The sequence below is a fragment of the Tachyglossus aculeatus genome, chromosome 13 (assembly GCF_015852505.1).
Source record: "Tachyglossus aculeatus isolate mTacAcu1 chromosome 13, mTacAcu1.pri, whole genome shotgun sequence".
Lineage (NCBI taxonomy): Eukaryota > Metazoa > Chordata > Mammalia > Monotremata > Tachyglossidae > Tachyglossus > Tachyglossus aculeatus.
In genome coordinates, this window is record NC_052078.1 from 4,896,472 (window position 1) to 4,913,756 (window position 17,285).

Below are 17,285 nucleotides of genomic sequence, written 5' to 3' on the forward strand. Positions count from 1 at the left end.
TGATCCACCATAATGGGGGGAAGGGCCATTGACCCCAGGGCCAAACGGTCTCTCCCAGACCCAGCCAAGAACAGCTCAGGTTTCTGACTGCTATCTCTGCAGGGCTCTGGTCAGACACCACCAATCAATCAATTAATCAATCAAAGGTATTTCCTGAGTGCTTACTGTGTGCAGGGCATCGTATTACCTGCTTGGGAGACTACAATACGATGGAGTTGCTATATATGCTCCCTGCCCACAAGAAGCTTACAGTCTAGAGGGGTTCAGGAAGTTATCTGTAAAGAAGCTATGCCTACCTGGTTGCCCCATTAGATTTAGGAGCAGCGTGGCTTAGTGGAAAGAGCACAGGCTTGGAAGTCAGAGGTCTTGCGTTCTAAACTCGGCTTCACCACTTCTCTGCTGTGTGACCTTGGGCAAGCCACTTAACTTCTCCGGGCCTCAGTTTCCTCATCTGTAAAATGGAGATTAAGATTGTGAGCCCCATGTGGGACAACCTGCTTACCCTGAATCTACCCCAGTGCTTAGAACAGTGCTTGGCACATAGTAAGCGCTTAAATACCATAATTAAATACCCAGAATCAGCCCCCATTTTCCTCTCCTCCTCCCCATCCCCCCAGCCCTACCTCCTTCCCCTTCCCACAGCACCTGTATATGTTTGTACAGATTTATTACTCTATTTATTTTACTTGTACATATTTACTATTCTATTCATTTTGTTAATGTGCATCTAGCTTTATTTCTATTTATTCTGATGACTTGACACCTGTCCACATGCTTTGTTTTGTTGTCTGTCTCCCCCTTCTAGACTGTGAGCCCGTTGTTGGGTAGGGACCGTCTCTATATGTTGCCAACTTGCACTTCCCAAGCGTTTAGTACAGTGCTCTGCACACAGTAAGCGCTCAATGAATACGATTGAATGAATGAATGAATAATAATAATGATTATTATTGTAAGCCCTCAAGGGCAGGGAATGCCTGTTTTTCTTTCCTTCAAACCCTCCCAAGTGCTTTGAATAGCACGGTGCTCCGCACTCAGTAGAGCCTTAATAAATACTGTTGTTTGATTGACAGATGGACTGACTGGTTGGTCTCTGCTGTGTCTCCAGCCATGGGGAGACACCCGGGTTGGAGAGGGACCTCTGGTGGGGTTGGAATCCACCAGAAGGGATTAGTACAGTGCTCTGCACATAGTAAGCGCTCAATAAATACTACTGAATGAATGAATTAAATCCAGCACTAATGGAGGAGGAAAAAAAAAATTAGGGAAAGCCTCTGATGGGAGTGGATGCGTTTATTCCCTGGGTAGGGGCGGCGGGGGCCTTGGTCAGAGGGAGTTGACCATGTGGTGGAGGGACTGGACGCTGGCTCCGTGGGCCAGCCACTGGTACAGGCTGGGTTAGGGGCCTCTCTCCACCACGTACATATGCCCACGATAGGTTCCTCGTAGGGCACCCACCTGGAACAGAGTGGAGGGGTGGGGAGGCCACATTTCGGGGGTTCCCATGGGCCCCTCCCCACAGGTGGATGCTGGTTCAGGCCAGCCCAGTTTCCAGTCAGCCACTGTCTTCCCCCACCCACAATCCCTGCCATCCATCCAACCATGGCCCTAAAGCTTTTCCTGCGTCCTCCCAGTGACTCGTTTGGCTCCCCTTCCCATGGACGCTCTCCTTCCTTACTCCATCGCTCTCTCCCAGGGGCTTAGCAGAGTGTCCTGCACTCAGTATGTGCTCAATAAATACTCTTGCTTAATTGGCTCCTGGCCTGGGGCGGGCAGGGCCTGCCCTTGTAGTTTAGGTGCCCCCCTTCTAGAGGTGTCCCACAGGGGACCGCCTCCTCACGGGAATATTGAGCAGGGAGAAAAGACCGCTTGCCAGAATAATCACTTAAGGGGGTGCAGGGGTTGGGGTCCCCAAAACCAAGTCGGGGGAGATGGGAGGATAGGCAAGAAGCCAGAGTTTCGGGAGAGAGCTCAGGTTTACCTTTCCTCTCCTTCCTCATTGCCCAGAAGCAGCGGTGCCCATTGGATCAGGGGAGGCCCAGCCCCATCCACTGAATACAGTAAATGCTCAAGAAATATGATTGATTGAGGAGGGGAAGGAGAGAAGGGAAGTTGGGGAGTAGAGGAATGCAGACAGAGAGGAAGAAGCGGGGAGGATGATGGCATCACAGAGAGAATCTAAACCCCCTGTGCCAGAGCTCAGTGCTCCACCTGGACCCAGGCCCAGCTTGAGGTCGAGTTCCTGCAGGAGCCCCCACAGCTGATTCCTGCATACCCCAATCTCCTGTGTGCGGTGATGGCTTGGGGAGTGGGGGCCATCTGCACCAGCCAGGCCTGGTAGGCGGGGAAGAGGCAGGAATGTCTGCGGAGGGGAGGGTGGGCAGGGGTGCAGAGAAAGACCTCTCCAACGGGGCAGGGATGGACAGAAGGGAGACATGGTTCCGACGAGGGAGGGAAGAGGGAGAGGAGGCCGGAGAGGGGCAGGGGAGAGAAATGATGGCGGCTTGCAGTGGGGGGGCGGGGGGAGGGTTCTCACTTTAACCCTTGCCGGACACTCGGACTGCCATGTTTTGTCTACATCTGTCTACTGTCATCAAAACTGTCTACATGTTTTGTTGTCTGTCTCCCCCTTCTAGACCGTGAGCCCGTTGTTGGGTAGGGACCGTCTCTATATGTTGCCGACTTGTACTTCCCAAGTCCGTAGTACAGTGCTCTGCACACAGTAAGCACTCAATAAATACGATTGAATGAATGAATGAATGCCAGAAGGCCCTGCTTTGCAGCTGGAGGCAGCGGGGAGACACCTAATCTCCCACAAGCCCCATTGTGCAGCCATCCCCGCTCAAAATCCGAGAGCTGAAGACTCTCTTCCCTCAGAGACCCTGTGTGGGCCTTTCCCTGACTCCTGCTTTGGGGGATGAGGCGGCTCACTTCTCTGACCAAATGGTGAAAAGTATTTCTGGGGTACGCTTCCCACCCCCTCACCAGGCCATGACCCCTCCCGCCCCTCCCGTCGGCTCCATCCTGGCACTCACGCTCCGTCCCCGTACACTTTGACGGCCTGGATGCAGGTCTTGGTCCGGCCGCGGTCCTGGAGAAGGGGGCAGTCCTTGGTGAACTCCAGGTTCTGGCCTGTGAAGCTGCAGCCCTCAAAGATCTCCAGGCGAAAGTGGTCGCCGTGCTGATCGGAACAAAGTTTCTACGGCTAAACCGGGCTTTAAAGGCCTGACAGACAGACAGACAGATTCCCCCCTCCCCTCCAAAAACTCATGCTCCCCTTTAACTCCCTTCTTGGGTCCATCACCCCCAGCCTGTCCCAACCTTGGAAGCTGACAGGGAGCAGGAGCTTGGCCCTGGCACAGAACGGCCTGGCAGGAAAGGGAAAAACCCAGAGTTTTGAGGATTCCTTTTACCTCTTGTCTAGTAGGCAGAGAAGCACCTGTCCTAGTGGAAGTCAGGCAACCTGGGTTCCAACTCTGGTTCTGCCCCTTGCCTGCTGTGTGACTCACTTAACTCTTCTGTGCCTCCACTTCCTCACCTGTCAAATGGGGATACAGTGCCTGTTCTCCTGCAACCTCAGACTGTGAGCCCTGTGGGAGACATGTATTGTGTCCAACCTAATTAGATTATATCTCCTGAAGCCCTTGGCTCATAGTAAGCACTGAACAAAAAACACATTCATTATTAAGTAATTATAATATTATAGTTCTTATTACTTATTACAGAGAAGCAGTGTGGCTCAGCGGAAAGAGCCCGGGCTTTGGAGTCAGAGGTCACGGGTTCAAATTCCAGCTCGCCAATTGTCAGCTGTGTGACTTTGGGCAAGTTACTTAACTTCTCTGGGCCTCAGTTACCTCATCTGGAAAATGGGGATTAAGACTATGAGCCCCCCATGGGACAACCTCACCTTGTAACCTCCCCAGAGTTTAGAACAGTGATTTGCACATAGTAAGTGCTTAAAAAGTACTGTTATTATTATTATTAATCGCTTACTATGTGCCAAGCACTGTCCTAAGCGCCAGGGTGGATGCAACCTAATCAGGTTGAGCTCAGTTCCTGTCCCAAATGGGGCTCTCAGCCTTCATCTCCATTTGACATATAACTGAGGCACAGAGAAATGAAGTGCATTGCCCAAGGCCACATAGAACCCTCCGTGGGACAACCTGATCACCTTGTAACCTCCCCAGCACTTAGAACAATGCTTTGCACATAGTAAGCGCTTAATAAATGCCATCATTATTATAGAAAATGGGTGATGGAGCAGGATTAGAACCCAGGTCCTTCTGACTTTCAGGCCTGGACTTTATCCACCAAGTCATGCTGCTTCCAGTATCCAGCGACGAACCCTGTCCCCTCCCCCAGCATGGCCACTCTCGGGGGGCTTCCAGGGGCAGTTGGTTCTCTGATGAGGGCATCTGTCTCTCTGATGAGAGAAGCAGCGTGGCTCAGTGGAAAGAGCCGAGGTTTTGGAGTCAGAGGTCATGGGTTCAAATCCCGGCTCCGCCACATGTCTGCTGTGTGACCTTGGGCGAGTCATTTAACTTCTCTGAGCCTCAGTTCCCTCATCTGTAAAATGGGGATTAAGACTATGAGCCCCAAGTGGGACAACTTGATCACCTTGTATCCCCCCCCAGCGCTTAGAACAGTGCTCTGCACATAGTAAGCGCTTAACAAATGCCATCATTATTATTATTATTATTATTATTATTATTATTATTATCTGTCAGGTAGGGGGGCAGTTAGCATTGGCATCAACTCCTTCTGGAGGCCCTGCCCACCCTCCGGCCTCATGTGCACCTGGGACACAGCTGGGCCAGATGATGTTTTCTGAAAAAACAGTGCTTGCAGGACCCCAGCCGTGTCTATTTTTCGCATAAATAGCCTTCTGCGTGCCGTGGTGCCGAAATCTCATCCCGCCCAGCATGGCGGCAGAACCCCTGAGATGCTGGGAAGTCTCGGTGACCGTTGGGCTGAAGGAAACCCAGCAGCTGAGGCCCGGCCAGAGCCTAGTCCCGCCGAGGACCTCAGGGCTCCGTAACCTCCCGCTGACCCCAGGACATTTTGGTTTTTTAGTGATATTTGTTAAGCATTTACTCTGTGCCAGGCACTGTATTAAGCACTGAGGTAGATACAAGATAATCGGGTCAGATACTCTGTCCCACATGGGACTCACAGTCTCACTCCCCCATTTTATGAGGCAACTGAGGCAGAGAGGAAGTCAAGTGCCTTGCCCAAGGTCACTTGGCAAGCAATAATAAAAATAATAGTTATGGTACTGGTTAAGCACTTACTATCTATGTTATATGTTGCCAACTTGTACTTCCCAAGTGCTTGGTACAGTGCTCTGCACACAGTAAGTGCTCAATAAATACGATTGAATGAATGAATGAATCTTCCAGGCACTGTTCTCTAAGAACTGGGGTAGATACAAGATTATCAGGTTGGACACAGTCCCTGTCCCTCATGGGACTCACAGTCTAGGTGGGAGGGACTAGGATTTAATCCCCATTTTTCAGATGAAGAAACCTAGGCACAGAGAAGTTACAGTGCCTGGCAGAGTCAGTGCTTAACGAATACCATCTAAAAAAAGGTGACTTGCCCATCATCACACAGCTTTTAAGTGGCAGAGCTGGGATTCAAACCCAGGTCCTTCTGCTCCTAGGTCTGTGCTCTTTCCACTAGGCCATGCTGCTTCTCTGCTCCTCACAGTTCTCCAATGCAGGCATTCCCCTGCACCAGAAGTCCTGCCCAGCCTGGACCCTCACCGTTCCCACGGGCCGGCAGGAGCCCATGTGGTCGTTGGGCCCGTTCCAGCGGGAGAAGTTGGAGTACTCTCCAGGTTCCGGGACAAACTGCCACACCCGGAAGTCCGGGTGGTGGGAGCGGATCCAGGCGCCGCTCCCCTCGCGGGCCGAGTTCACCCGATTCATGAAGCCCTGGTCCTGGAAGTTGTCGCAGTCCCCGCCCACCTCCAGTTGCCGCCCTGTGAAAAACTTTCCCTCATAGAAGGTGATCTGTTGGGATGACAGATGATTACTCTTCCCGCCTCCAAAGCCCTATCAAAGGCACACCACCTCCAAGAGGCCTTCCCTGACCAAGCCCTCATTTCCTCTTCTCCCACTCCCTTCTGCCGTTGCCGGACTTGCTCCATTTATTCATCCTCCCTCCCAGCCCCACACCACTTATGTACATATCTGTCATTTACCTATTTATATTGTCCGTCTTCCCTTGAAGGCAAACCTCCTCCAGAGGCCTTCCCTGATTAAGACCTTTTAGATTGTGAGCCCACTGTTGGGTAGGGACTGTCTCTATATGTTGCCAATTTGTACTTCCCAAGTGCTTAGTACAGTGCTCTGCACACAGTAAGTGCTCAATAAATACGATTGATGATGATGATTAAGACCTCATTTCCTCTTCTCCCACTCTCTTCTATGTCACCCTGATTTGCTCCCTTTATTCACCCCTCCCTTAGCCCCCTGGCACTCATGTACATACCCGTAACCTATTTATATTAATGTCTGTCTCCCCCTCTAGACTGTAAGTTCATTGTGGGCAGGGAATGTGCCTACCAACTCTGTTATACGGTACTCTCCCAGGTACTTAGTACAGTGTTCTGCACATAGTAAGTGCTCAATGGGTATGATTGATCTCATCCCCAACTGGTCCCTTCCATCCCCCTGGGTTCCCCAGGATTCCTCCTCCCCCTGGACCTTCCTGTTTGCATCTTAGCTCCAGGGGAAAATGTCCACTGGATGGGGTGGGCTGGTGAAGGGCAGGGAAGCTGTGAACTTGAACCCCAAGCCCTTAAGAGGCCATCACACAGCCTGCCCCCTGCCCAGGGTGAGCCAGTTAAGACAAGATCCATTTAAAGGACACTGCCCTTCAAATGCCATAGACAAAGGAGGCTCATTTAGACCACCAACTGCCTTCATTACGAACACCCATTAACCAATCAATAGTATTTATTGAGCACTTACTGTGTGCGGAGCACTTTACTAAGTGCTTGGGAAAGTACAATACGACAATAAACAGTGGCATTCCCTGCCGGCAACGAGCTCACAGTCTGGGGGTGAGGGGGGCGTCTTCTAGACTGTGAGCCCGTTGTTGGGTAGGGACCGTCTCTATATGTTGCCGATTTATACTTCCCAAGCGCTTAGTACAGTGCTCTGCACACAGTAGGCGCTCAATAAATGAATGACTGAGAGGGCTGGTACTAATCACTTAGCAAGTGCTCTGCACACTGTAAGTGCTCAATAAACACCACTAACTGATAGAAAAACCTGGACCGAGGCAGAGGGTCTTCAGGGTGGTCATTTTTCCTTATATAAAGGCTTGGGAGTAGGGGTTGGGGGGCGGGGGGAAGGGAAGAGGAGAGAAAGAGAGAGAGAAAAAGAGAGAACTTCTGAATCTGAAAACTTATAGGATCGCCTAGTTAACTCAACGTTTGCTGTTCTGCAGTTCAGCAGGCCTCAGGGCAAAACAGCAATTGTGTCAGGCAGTGCTGAAAGGAAAAAAAAGTTAATGAGAGAGAATCATTTACTACTACTAAATGGTATTTATTAAGCACTTTCTATGTGCCAAGCAGTGTGCTAAGTGCTAGAATGGATACAATACAATCAGAGTAGATCTGGTCCCTGTCCCACATGGAGTTCACAGTCCAAGCAGGAGGGAGATCAGGCATTGAATCTCCATTTTACAGATGAGGGAACTGAGGCACAGAGAGGTGAAATGACTTTTCCAAGGTCACACACTCCCAGGCCCGGTTTCTTTCCACCATGCTATGCTGATTCCCAGGTTTTACTCTGAATGCCTACAGCAGTCCCATCCTGAGGGTGAGGGGATTTTTGGAGAGGTGATTGGTGGTTGGGGGAGGTGGCAGCTGAGCAGGCTTTCTTTGGCATTGGAGGGTAGATGGGGAGAGGGCATGCCACCCAAGGACTTTTGGGGAAGTAGAGTAACCAATCACCAATTATATTTATTGAGAGCTTCTTGTGTGCAGAGCACTGTACTGAACACTTGGGAGAGTACAAGAGAACAGAATTAACAAACAAGGTCCCTGCCCATGATGAGTCTAGTGGGCAATTTCTGGGGAGCAAACAATAATAATAATGGCATTTATTAGGTGCTTACTATGTGCAAAGCACTGTTCTAAGCGCTGGGGAGGTTACAAGGTCATCAGGTTGTCCCACAGAGGGCTCAGTCCTAATCCCCATTTTACAGATGAGGGAACTGAGGCCCAGAGGCGTGAAGTGACTTGCCCAAGGTCACAGCAGATATGTGGTGGAGCCGGGATTCAAACCCATGACCTCTGGCTCCATAGCCTGTGCTCTTTCCACTGAGCCACGCTGCAAAAAAATAACTCCTAGCAGGTGCTCAGGACAGGGCGGGTCTCCCCGGAACCGTTTCTTATCCTCAAGCTGAGTTCGGCCAGTTCTCCTCACTTCAGGTCTGAATTTTGGGCACTTGTGTTCTGGGTGAAGGCTTCTCTTTACCTCCCTCCTCCTCCTTGCCCCCTCCCCGACAGCCAGATTTGGGCCCCGGGATCCGTTGTCCCCCACAGGAAAGGGAATCAGCTCACTGCCATCTGTCCCGCCCACGGGAGAGAGGGGTTCCCCGCACCCCCAATTCTAAACACACATCGCTTAGGGGATGGGCCTCCCGGTTCTCGGAGGGAATCGCTCAACGGTTAAGTGTGGGTGAGGGAGGAAGCAAATATCAGACGGCACATTCTGACCCCTCGCGGCTGTCGTCTCTCCTGGCAACCGAGGGAGACTCGGGCAGCTGGGGGAGATGAAAGGAAGGGATGAAAAGCAAAAGAATCAATCGATCAATCTTATTTGAGTGCTTACTTTAAGCAGAACACTGTCCTAAGCGCTTTGGAGTACAGAGTTGGCATTCATTCAATTATCGAGTGCTTACTGTGTGCAGAGCGCTTGGGAGAGCACAATATCATCATCATCATCAATTGTATTTATTGAGCGCTTACTGTGTGCAGAGCACTGAACCAAGCGCTTGGGAAGTACAAATTGGCAACATATAGAGACAGTCCCTACCCAACAGTGGGCTCACCGTCTAAAACGGGGAGACAAAACCAAACATACTACAAAATAAAATAGAATATGTACAAGTAAAATAAATAGAGTAATAAATCTGTACAAACATACATACATATATACAGGTGCTGTGGGGAAGGGAAGGAGGTAAGATGGGGGGGATGGAGAGGGGGATGAGGGGGAGAGGAAGGAAGGGGCTCAGTCTGGGAAGGCCTCCTGGAAGAGGTGAGCTCTCAGTAGGGCCTTGAAGGGAGGAAGAGAGCTAGCTTGGCGGATGGGCAGAGGGAGGGCATTCCAGACCTGGGGGATGACGTGGGCCGGGGGTCGACGGCGCGACAGGCGAGAACGAGGTACGCATAGGAGCGGAGGGTGCGGGGTGGGCTGTAGAAGGAGAGAAGGGAGGTGAGGTAGGAGGGGGCGAGGTGATGGACAGCCTTGAAGCCCAGGGTGAGGAGTTTCTGCCTGATGCGCAGATTGATTGGTAGCCACTGGAGAGTTTTGAGGAGGGGAGTAATATGCCCAGAGCGTTTCTGGACAAAGATAATCCGGGCAGCAGCATGAAGTATGGATTGAAGTGGGGAGAGACACGAGGATGGGAGATCAGAGAGAAGGCTGTTGCAGTAGTCCAGACGGGATAGGATGACAATAAACAGACACTTTCCCAGCCCATAGTGAGCTTATAGTCTAGAGGGTCATCCTCTCCCAAGAGCTTAGTTCAAAGCTCCGCACACAGTAAGAGCTCAATAAATACCACTGTTGAATGGATCGACTGCAGGGGTGATGAGGTGGGAAACTATGTCCAACCCCACCTGCACTAGGCCCTTAAAATCCCGGACAAAGGCCACGCCTCACCCAGTGGTGTCCTGGGACCCAAGAGTCCCTGGCCCTGGTCCACAGCACCCACAACCTCAGTTTCTCCATCCGCGCAACGGGGCCGCAGGCTCTCCGGATCTCTCCTTGGGCGAACCGGCGGTGAGCGGCGTCTCCCGGGATCCGAGTGGCCGGGATGGGAGGACGTTCTGGTCCCTCGGATTCTGGCCGAACAGCCGGAAGCGGTCCCGAGAGGGTTCTCTGGGGTAGATGGATGGAGCGGGAGGAGGCCGGAGCCGGAGGGGTGACGGCGGGCTGACAGATGAGGCGGGGGCGGCGGATGCCGGGGCGGGAGAGGAAACCATGGCAGCGGCCAACACAAACAGGGGCTTGGGCGACGACAGGCGGGAAGGCGGGAGCAGGAGCATCTGCCAGCTGACGCCCCCCCCATTCATCCCCATCCTCTGCCACACACCTCCAGTCACACATCATAAACTGCGGGGAGACTGTCAGCATTATTATTATTACTATTATCATCAATTGTGGGTGACCTTGGGCGAGCCACTTCCCCGTTACCTCAGTTACCTCACCTGTAAAATGGAGATTAAGATTGTGAGCCCCACGTGGGACAGGGACTGTGTCCAACCATATTTGCTTGTATCCTCCCCAGTGCTTAACAGTGCAGGGTACACTGTAAGCACTGAACAAATACCACGACTGCGGTATTGGTTAAACGTTTACTATGTGCTGAGCGCTGGGGTAGATACAAGATAACTGTTGCACTTTCCCCACACGCTTAGTGTGATGCTCTGTACAGAAGAAGAGCTCAGAGACCACTGACTGATTGGCTTTGTACAGTGCTCTGCACGCAGTAAGTGCTCAAGAAATACAATTGAATGAATGAATGACTGATGAAGCAGCATGGCTCAGTGGAAAGAGCCCGGGCTTTGGAGTCAGAGGTCATGGGTTCGAGTCCCGGCTCTGCCATATGTCTGCTGCGTGACCTTGGGCAAGTCACTTAACTTCTCAGAGCCTCAGTTACCTCATCTGTAAAATGGGGGTGATGACTGTAAGCCCCACGTGGGACAATCTGATCACCTTGTATCCCCCCCCCAGCGCTTAGAACAGTGCTTTGCAAATAGTAAGTGCTTAACAAATGCCATCATCATCATCAGGTTGGGGGCAGTCCCTGCCTCACATGGCTAAATCCCCACTTAACAGAAGAGGAAACAAGCATAGAGACGTGAAGTGACTTGTCCAGGGGCCCACAGCAGGGAAGTGGTGGAGGCGGAATTAGAATCCAGGTCCTCTGACTCCACTAGGCCCCCGCTGCTCCTCAGAGGTGAAGCCTCCTCCAGGGCAGGGCTCAATGGTCGGTGTTGGACTTTGCCCTGCTGCCCCTGCTCTCTCCACGCCCACCATTCACCCCACACCCTTGCCATTTAGCCACGACCATCATCATCAGTCATCATCATCAATCGTATTTATTGAGCGCTTACTGTGTGCAGAGCACTGTACTAAGCGCTTGGGAAGTACAAATTGGCAACATATAGAGACAGTCCCTACCCACCAGTGGGCTCACAGTCTAAAAGGGGGAGACAAAACCAAACATACTAACAAAATAAAATAAATAGAATAGATATGTACAAGTAAAATAAATAGAGTAATAAATATGTACAAACATATATACATATATACAGGTGCTGTGGGGAAGGGAAGGAGGTAAGATGGGGGGGATGGAGAGGGGGACGAGGGGGAGAGGAAGGAAGGGGCTCAGTCTGGGACCATGCACCATTCAGCCCTTTCCATTTCTTCTTCCCAGCTAGGGACCTTTCCCCCACCAACCCCTTCAACACAAGGCAGTGTAGACACACCCCAGCAACTGCACAAGCTGCTCTAAGCCCAGAAGGAAACTCCAGCGAGGGAGGAGAGAAATTGGTTTGCAAACGAGCCTTGAAAGAGGAAAACTCAATTGAGAAGTGCCCTTTTCCAGTCATGGACGAGTAACTGCTTGCGTAGTTTACGCCAGGGTCAGGGAGAACAGGAAAACATAAGCCATGCTGCCTGGGTTATCAATAATAACTACAGTACAATGTTGTGTACACAGCAAAGCGCTTAGGAGAGTACAAGTTAGTAGACACAATCCCTCCCCTTCAAGAAGCTTACAATCTACTTGTATAGGGCACTCTACTGAGCACTGGGAGAGTCCAAATAGAGGTAGTAGACACCCTCAAGAGAAGCAGAGTGGCCTACGAGAAGCAGCTTGACTTACTGGATAGAGCCCAGGCCCTGGGAGTCAAAAGGACCTGGGTTCTAATCCAGCATCCACCACTTGTCTCCTGTCTGACCCTGCGCAGGTTATTTCACTTCCCTGAGCCTCAGTTACCTCATCCGTAAAATGGGGATTAAGATTGTGAGCCTCACGTGGACATGGATTGTGTCCAAACTGATTAGCTTTTATCTATCCCAATCAATCAATCGTATTTATTGAGCGCTTACTGTGTGCAGAGCACCGTACTAAGTGCTTGGGAAGTACAAGCTGGCAACATATAGAGACAGTCCCTACCCAACAGTGGGCTCACAGTCTAGAAGGGGGAGACAGAGAACAAACCCAAACATCTTGGTGTCATCCTCGACTCCGCTCTCTCATTCACCCCTCACATCCAAGCCGTCACCAAAACCTGCCGGTCTCAGCTCCGCAACATTGCCAAGATCCGCCCTTTCCTCTCCATCCAAACTGCTACCCTGCTCATTCAAGCTCTCATCCTATCCCGTCTGGACTACTGCACTAGCCTTCTCTCTGATCTCCCATCCTCGTGTCTCTCTCCACTTCAATCCATACTTCATGCTGCTGCCCGGATTATCTTTGTCCAGAAACGCTCTGGGCATATTACTCCCCTCCTCAAAAATCTCCAGTGGCTACCAATCAATCTGCGCATCAGGCAGAAACTCCTCACCCTGGGCTTCAAGGCTGTCCATCACCTCGCCCCCTCCTACCTCACCTCCCTTCTCTCCTTCTACTGCCCAGCCCGCAACCTCCGCTCCTCCACCGCTAATCTCCTCACTGTACCTCGTTCTCGCCTGTCCCGCCGTCGACCCCCGGCCCACGTCATCCCCCGGGCCTGGAATGCCCTCCCTCTGCCCCTCCGCCAAGCTAGCTCTCTTCCTCCCTTCAAGGCCCTACTGAGAGCTCACCTCCTCCAGGAGGCCTTCCCAGACTGAGCCCCTTCCTTCCTCTCCCCCTCGTCCCCCTCTCCATCCCCCCATCTTACCTCCTTCCCTTCCCCACAGCACCTGTATATATGTATATATGTTTGTACATATTATTACTCTATTTATTTATTTTACTTGTACATAGCTATTCTATTTATTTTATTTTGTTAGTATGTTTGGTTTTGTTCTGTCTCCCCCTTTTAGACTGTGAGCCCACTGTTGGGTAGGGACTGTCTCTATATGTTGCCAATTTGTACTTCCCAAGCGCTTAGTACAGTGCTCTGCACATAGTAAGCGCTCAATAAATACGATTGATTGATTGATTGATTGATACTACCAAAATAAAATAAATAGGATAGGTACAAGTAAAATAAATAAATAAATAAATAAATAAATGGAGTAATAAACATATACAAACATATATACATATATACAGGTGCTGTGGGGAAGGGAAGGAGGTAAGATGCAGGGGATGAAGGGGGGATGAGGGGAAGAGGAAGGAAGGGGCTCAGTCTGGGAAGGCCTCCTGGAGGAGGTGAGCTCTCAGTAGGGCCTTGAAGGGAGGCTTAGTACAGTGCCTGCCATGGAGTAAGCACTTAAATACCATATAAAAAGGTGCAGGAGCTGACAGGCTATGGAGAATTCAGAGAAAAGAGGAAAAAAAAGGGACACGCAAGAGAGTTGGTACCTGTGGGGGAGATGAACTTATTTCTACCCCAGAGCTTAGAACAGTGCCTGGCACATATTAAGTGCTCAATACCATAAAAAATTTGAGAGAGGAGGAAAGAAAGGGGACGTGTACAAGAGCTGGTTCCTACAAAACAGGGTATGAAGACACCGCTGCAAATAATAATAATAATGTTGGCATTTGTTAAGCGCTTACTATGTGCAAAGCACTGTTCTAAGCGCTGGGGGGGAAACAAAGTGATCAGGTTGTCCCATGTGGGGTTCACAGTCTTAATCCCCATTTTACAGATGAGGTAACTGAGGCTCAGAGAAGTTAAGTGACTTGCCCAAGGTCACACAGCAGACATGTGGCAGAGCCGGGATTCAAACCCATGACCTCTGACTCCAAAGCCCGTGCTCTTTCCACCGAGCCACGCTGCTTCTCGCAAATGGATCTGGGACATGGAATCTGGGATATGTTGCCAACTTGTACTTCCCAAGCGCTTAGTACAGTGCTCTGCACACAGTAAGCGCTCAATAAATACGATTGATGATGATGATGATCTGGGACAGGAATTCCAGTAACAGTTTGAACCTGGTGGGCCTCACCTGTGCTCTCCCAGCCCTCCGTATTTCGGCCTTGTACTTGGTTGGCTTCCTGAGTATTAGGGTGCTTGCTAAGGGGTCCCCAAGTTGCCATGATTTTGGCTCTTCCACACCTCACCCTCGAGGGCAGTGAAGATGCCGCAGATTCAGTGATCGGGCTGGGTCCTGGCTGTTGGTAAGCCTGCTGTGTGACCTTGGGCAAATCGCTTTCCTCGGTTTCCTCTTCTGTAAAATGGGGACTCAAAATGTGGCCTAGTAGCTAGAGCCTGGGCACCAAAAGGCCCTGGGTTTTAATCCTGCCCTTGCCCGCTGTGGGAACTTGGGCAAGTCACTTCACTCCTCTGGGCCTCAGTTACCTCATCTATAAAATGGGGATTTAAGACTGCGAGCCCAACGTGGGACACGGACCGTGTCCAACCCGATTTGCTTTTATCCACCCACCCCCAAGCACATAATACAGTGTCTGGCACACAGTAAGTGCTTAACTAATACCACAATTAATATAATTAGTTAGACTGTGAGGCCCATGTAGAACAGGAACTGTTCTGCTAATTATCTGGAATCCATCCCAACACTTAGCATGTATTGAGTGCTTAGCAAATGCCACCATTAGTATTCCTGCCTCTCCCCACCCTCAGCTCACTCCAGGTGCCAGCAGGAGTGTGACAGTCTTGCCAACATTTTGCCCACGGGCCCAGAAATCCTCCCCCTCCACCAGAGACCTAAAACTACACAATCCCCACAAACCTGAACCCAGACAGTGAAGGTGTAATTTTCATTCTGGAGACCAGCTGTGTTTTTAAATCCCCTTCTCTTCAGGTGATTTAGAACTAGCTCCAAACACCACCCACACACCTATAAAAGGGAGTTTATCCCTTCTGCTCGCTTCTGCTGTCGGAGATCATGCGATTGGCAGAATTTAGGTCAACATCTTCAAGGCCAGAAGGGGAGAACCTGGTGCGGGGGTAAGGAGAGAATCATCTTTTCCGGGCGGTCACCCGAGATGTCACTAGCTGAGCCCTGTAGCACCCCTCCGCTGTTCCTCTGGCCTTCCAGCCAAGGGAGGAGCAGTGAGACCTAATGGATGGAGCACAGGCCTGGGAGTCCAAAGGACCTGGGTTCTAATCCCGGCTCTGCCACTCGACTGCTGTGATACCTCGGGCAAATCGCTTCTCTGTGCCTCAGTTACCTCATCTGTCAAATGGGGATTAAGACTGTGTGGGATGTGCACTGTGTTCAACCTGATTACCCTGTCTACCCCAATGCTTAGTACAGTACTAGGCACATAGTAAGCACTTAAATACCAGAGGAGGAGAAAAAAACAGAATCAGATCTTCCCAATCACAACAGGTTGGTAGGTAACAGAATCTAAATATTTCTCCAGTGGCTCAGAAAGCAAATATTCCTTTTTCCCTTCCAGTGAGGGATTTAGAGATGGGAGAATCCTACTTCACAGGCAGCACCGCACTGATCCTGTGATTTCCTTAATATTTCACATATTGGCCCCTTCCTCTCCATCTTTACAACCACTAACTACTCTGGTAGTTAGACTGTGAGCCCACTGTTGGGTAGGGACTGTCTCTATATGTTGCCAATCTGTACTTCCCAAGCGCTTAGTACAGTGCTCTGCACATAGTAAGCGCTCAATAAATACGATTGATGATAATGATGATGATGGTACAAGCTCTAAAAACCATCTGGCTGGATTACTGGAAGTCTTTTTCTAGATCTCCTTGCTTCCATTGTCTCCTAGACAAAGGTAGCAGGTTAACTGACCCCCCTCCTCCACAAACTTCCACTTGCTGAAGACTAAAGTTCCAGAAAATCTGTTTCAAGGTTAGCCCCCACACCAGGCACCACTTGTGACTACCTGCTCTCTCACCCTACTGTAAACCCCACCGCAAGGTAGACCAGCCGGGCGCAGAAACCCGGGCAGAAGTTGGCTCTTCCCATTTAAAGCCTCTTTAATTATGCAAAAGCCGGTGAAGTGAAATTGTTTTCTGTTTTGCTTGGAAGGCAGCTGTTAACTGCCCTTCTAGTTTTGAGAGGTTTCCAGGGAAGAAAATCTGGAGACAACTGGACAGTAAGCTCCTTGCAGGGACGGGGCATGGCTACTAACTCTGTGGCACTGGACTCTGCCAGGTGCTTAGAACAGTGCTCTGCACCCAGGAAGCTCTCCATAAACACCACTGATTGATTTGAGGAATTGAAGCACTCACCTGTCGTTTCACTCCAGGTTGCTTCTCCTTGTCCTCTTCCCCTCAGAGATCTTCCTTCCAAAGTGGACAGCTGATGGGTCAGAGAAGCAGCACAGCCTAATAGTAGAACATGGTTCTCAGAGTCAGAAGGACCTGGTGCTAAACTCAGCTCCGCCACTTACCTTCTGTGTGACCTTGGGCAAGTCGCTTCGCTCCTCTGGGCCGCGGCTACCTCTTCTGTGAAATGGGGATTAAGACAGTGAGCCCCATGTGGGACAAGGACTGCGTCCAGTCTGATTAGCTTGTATCTATCCCAGTGCTTAGTACAGTGCCTGGGACATTAACAAATACAATACAAAAGAGTTTCCATTATATCTGCCTCTGATACAAGAGGGGAGAAGCTCTTTTCGAGCCAAATCTTTGGAAGGAATGAGAAGGGAGGAGGAGACAGAGAAAACAGCAAACATTCACCATGATCACACAACAAAGGACAGGCATTTTGTGTGCCCAAAGTGGCTGGAACTGAGAGGCAGGTAACATGTCTACTAACTCTGCAATATTGTCCTCTCCCAAGCGCTTAGTACAGTGCTCTGCACACAGTAAGGGCTCAATAAATACCATTGATAATAACTAACAAATATCTGCCTCTGCTACTTTTCAGAAGAGACTGTTTTATGAAGGGTAGGAAAAGTCACAAGATCTTAGAATTTTTTTTAAAGCCACATGAATCAGGACAAGGTAC

General features: G+C 50.5%; 1 protein-coding gene across 1 annotated transcript; it reads right to left on the reverse strand.

Annotated features, from left to right (window-relative positions):
- Window positions 1-1,395: 1,395 nt before the first annotated feature.
- CRYGN (crystallin gamma N) lies at window positions 1,396-10,068 on the reverse strand. The gene is given in 5 exon segments (XM_038755478.1): window positions 1,396-1,436; window positions 1,439-1,455; window positions 3,033-3,178; window positions 5,763-6,011; window positions 9,903-10,068. Coding segments are annotated over 5 exon segments (522 nt in total). The 5' UTR covers window positions 9,972-10,068.
- Window positions 10,069-17,285: the final 7,217 nt, after the last annotated feature.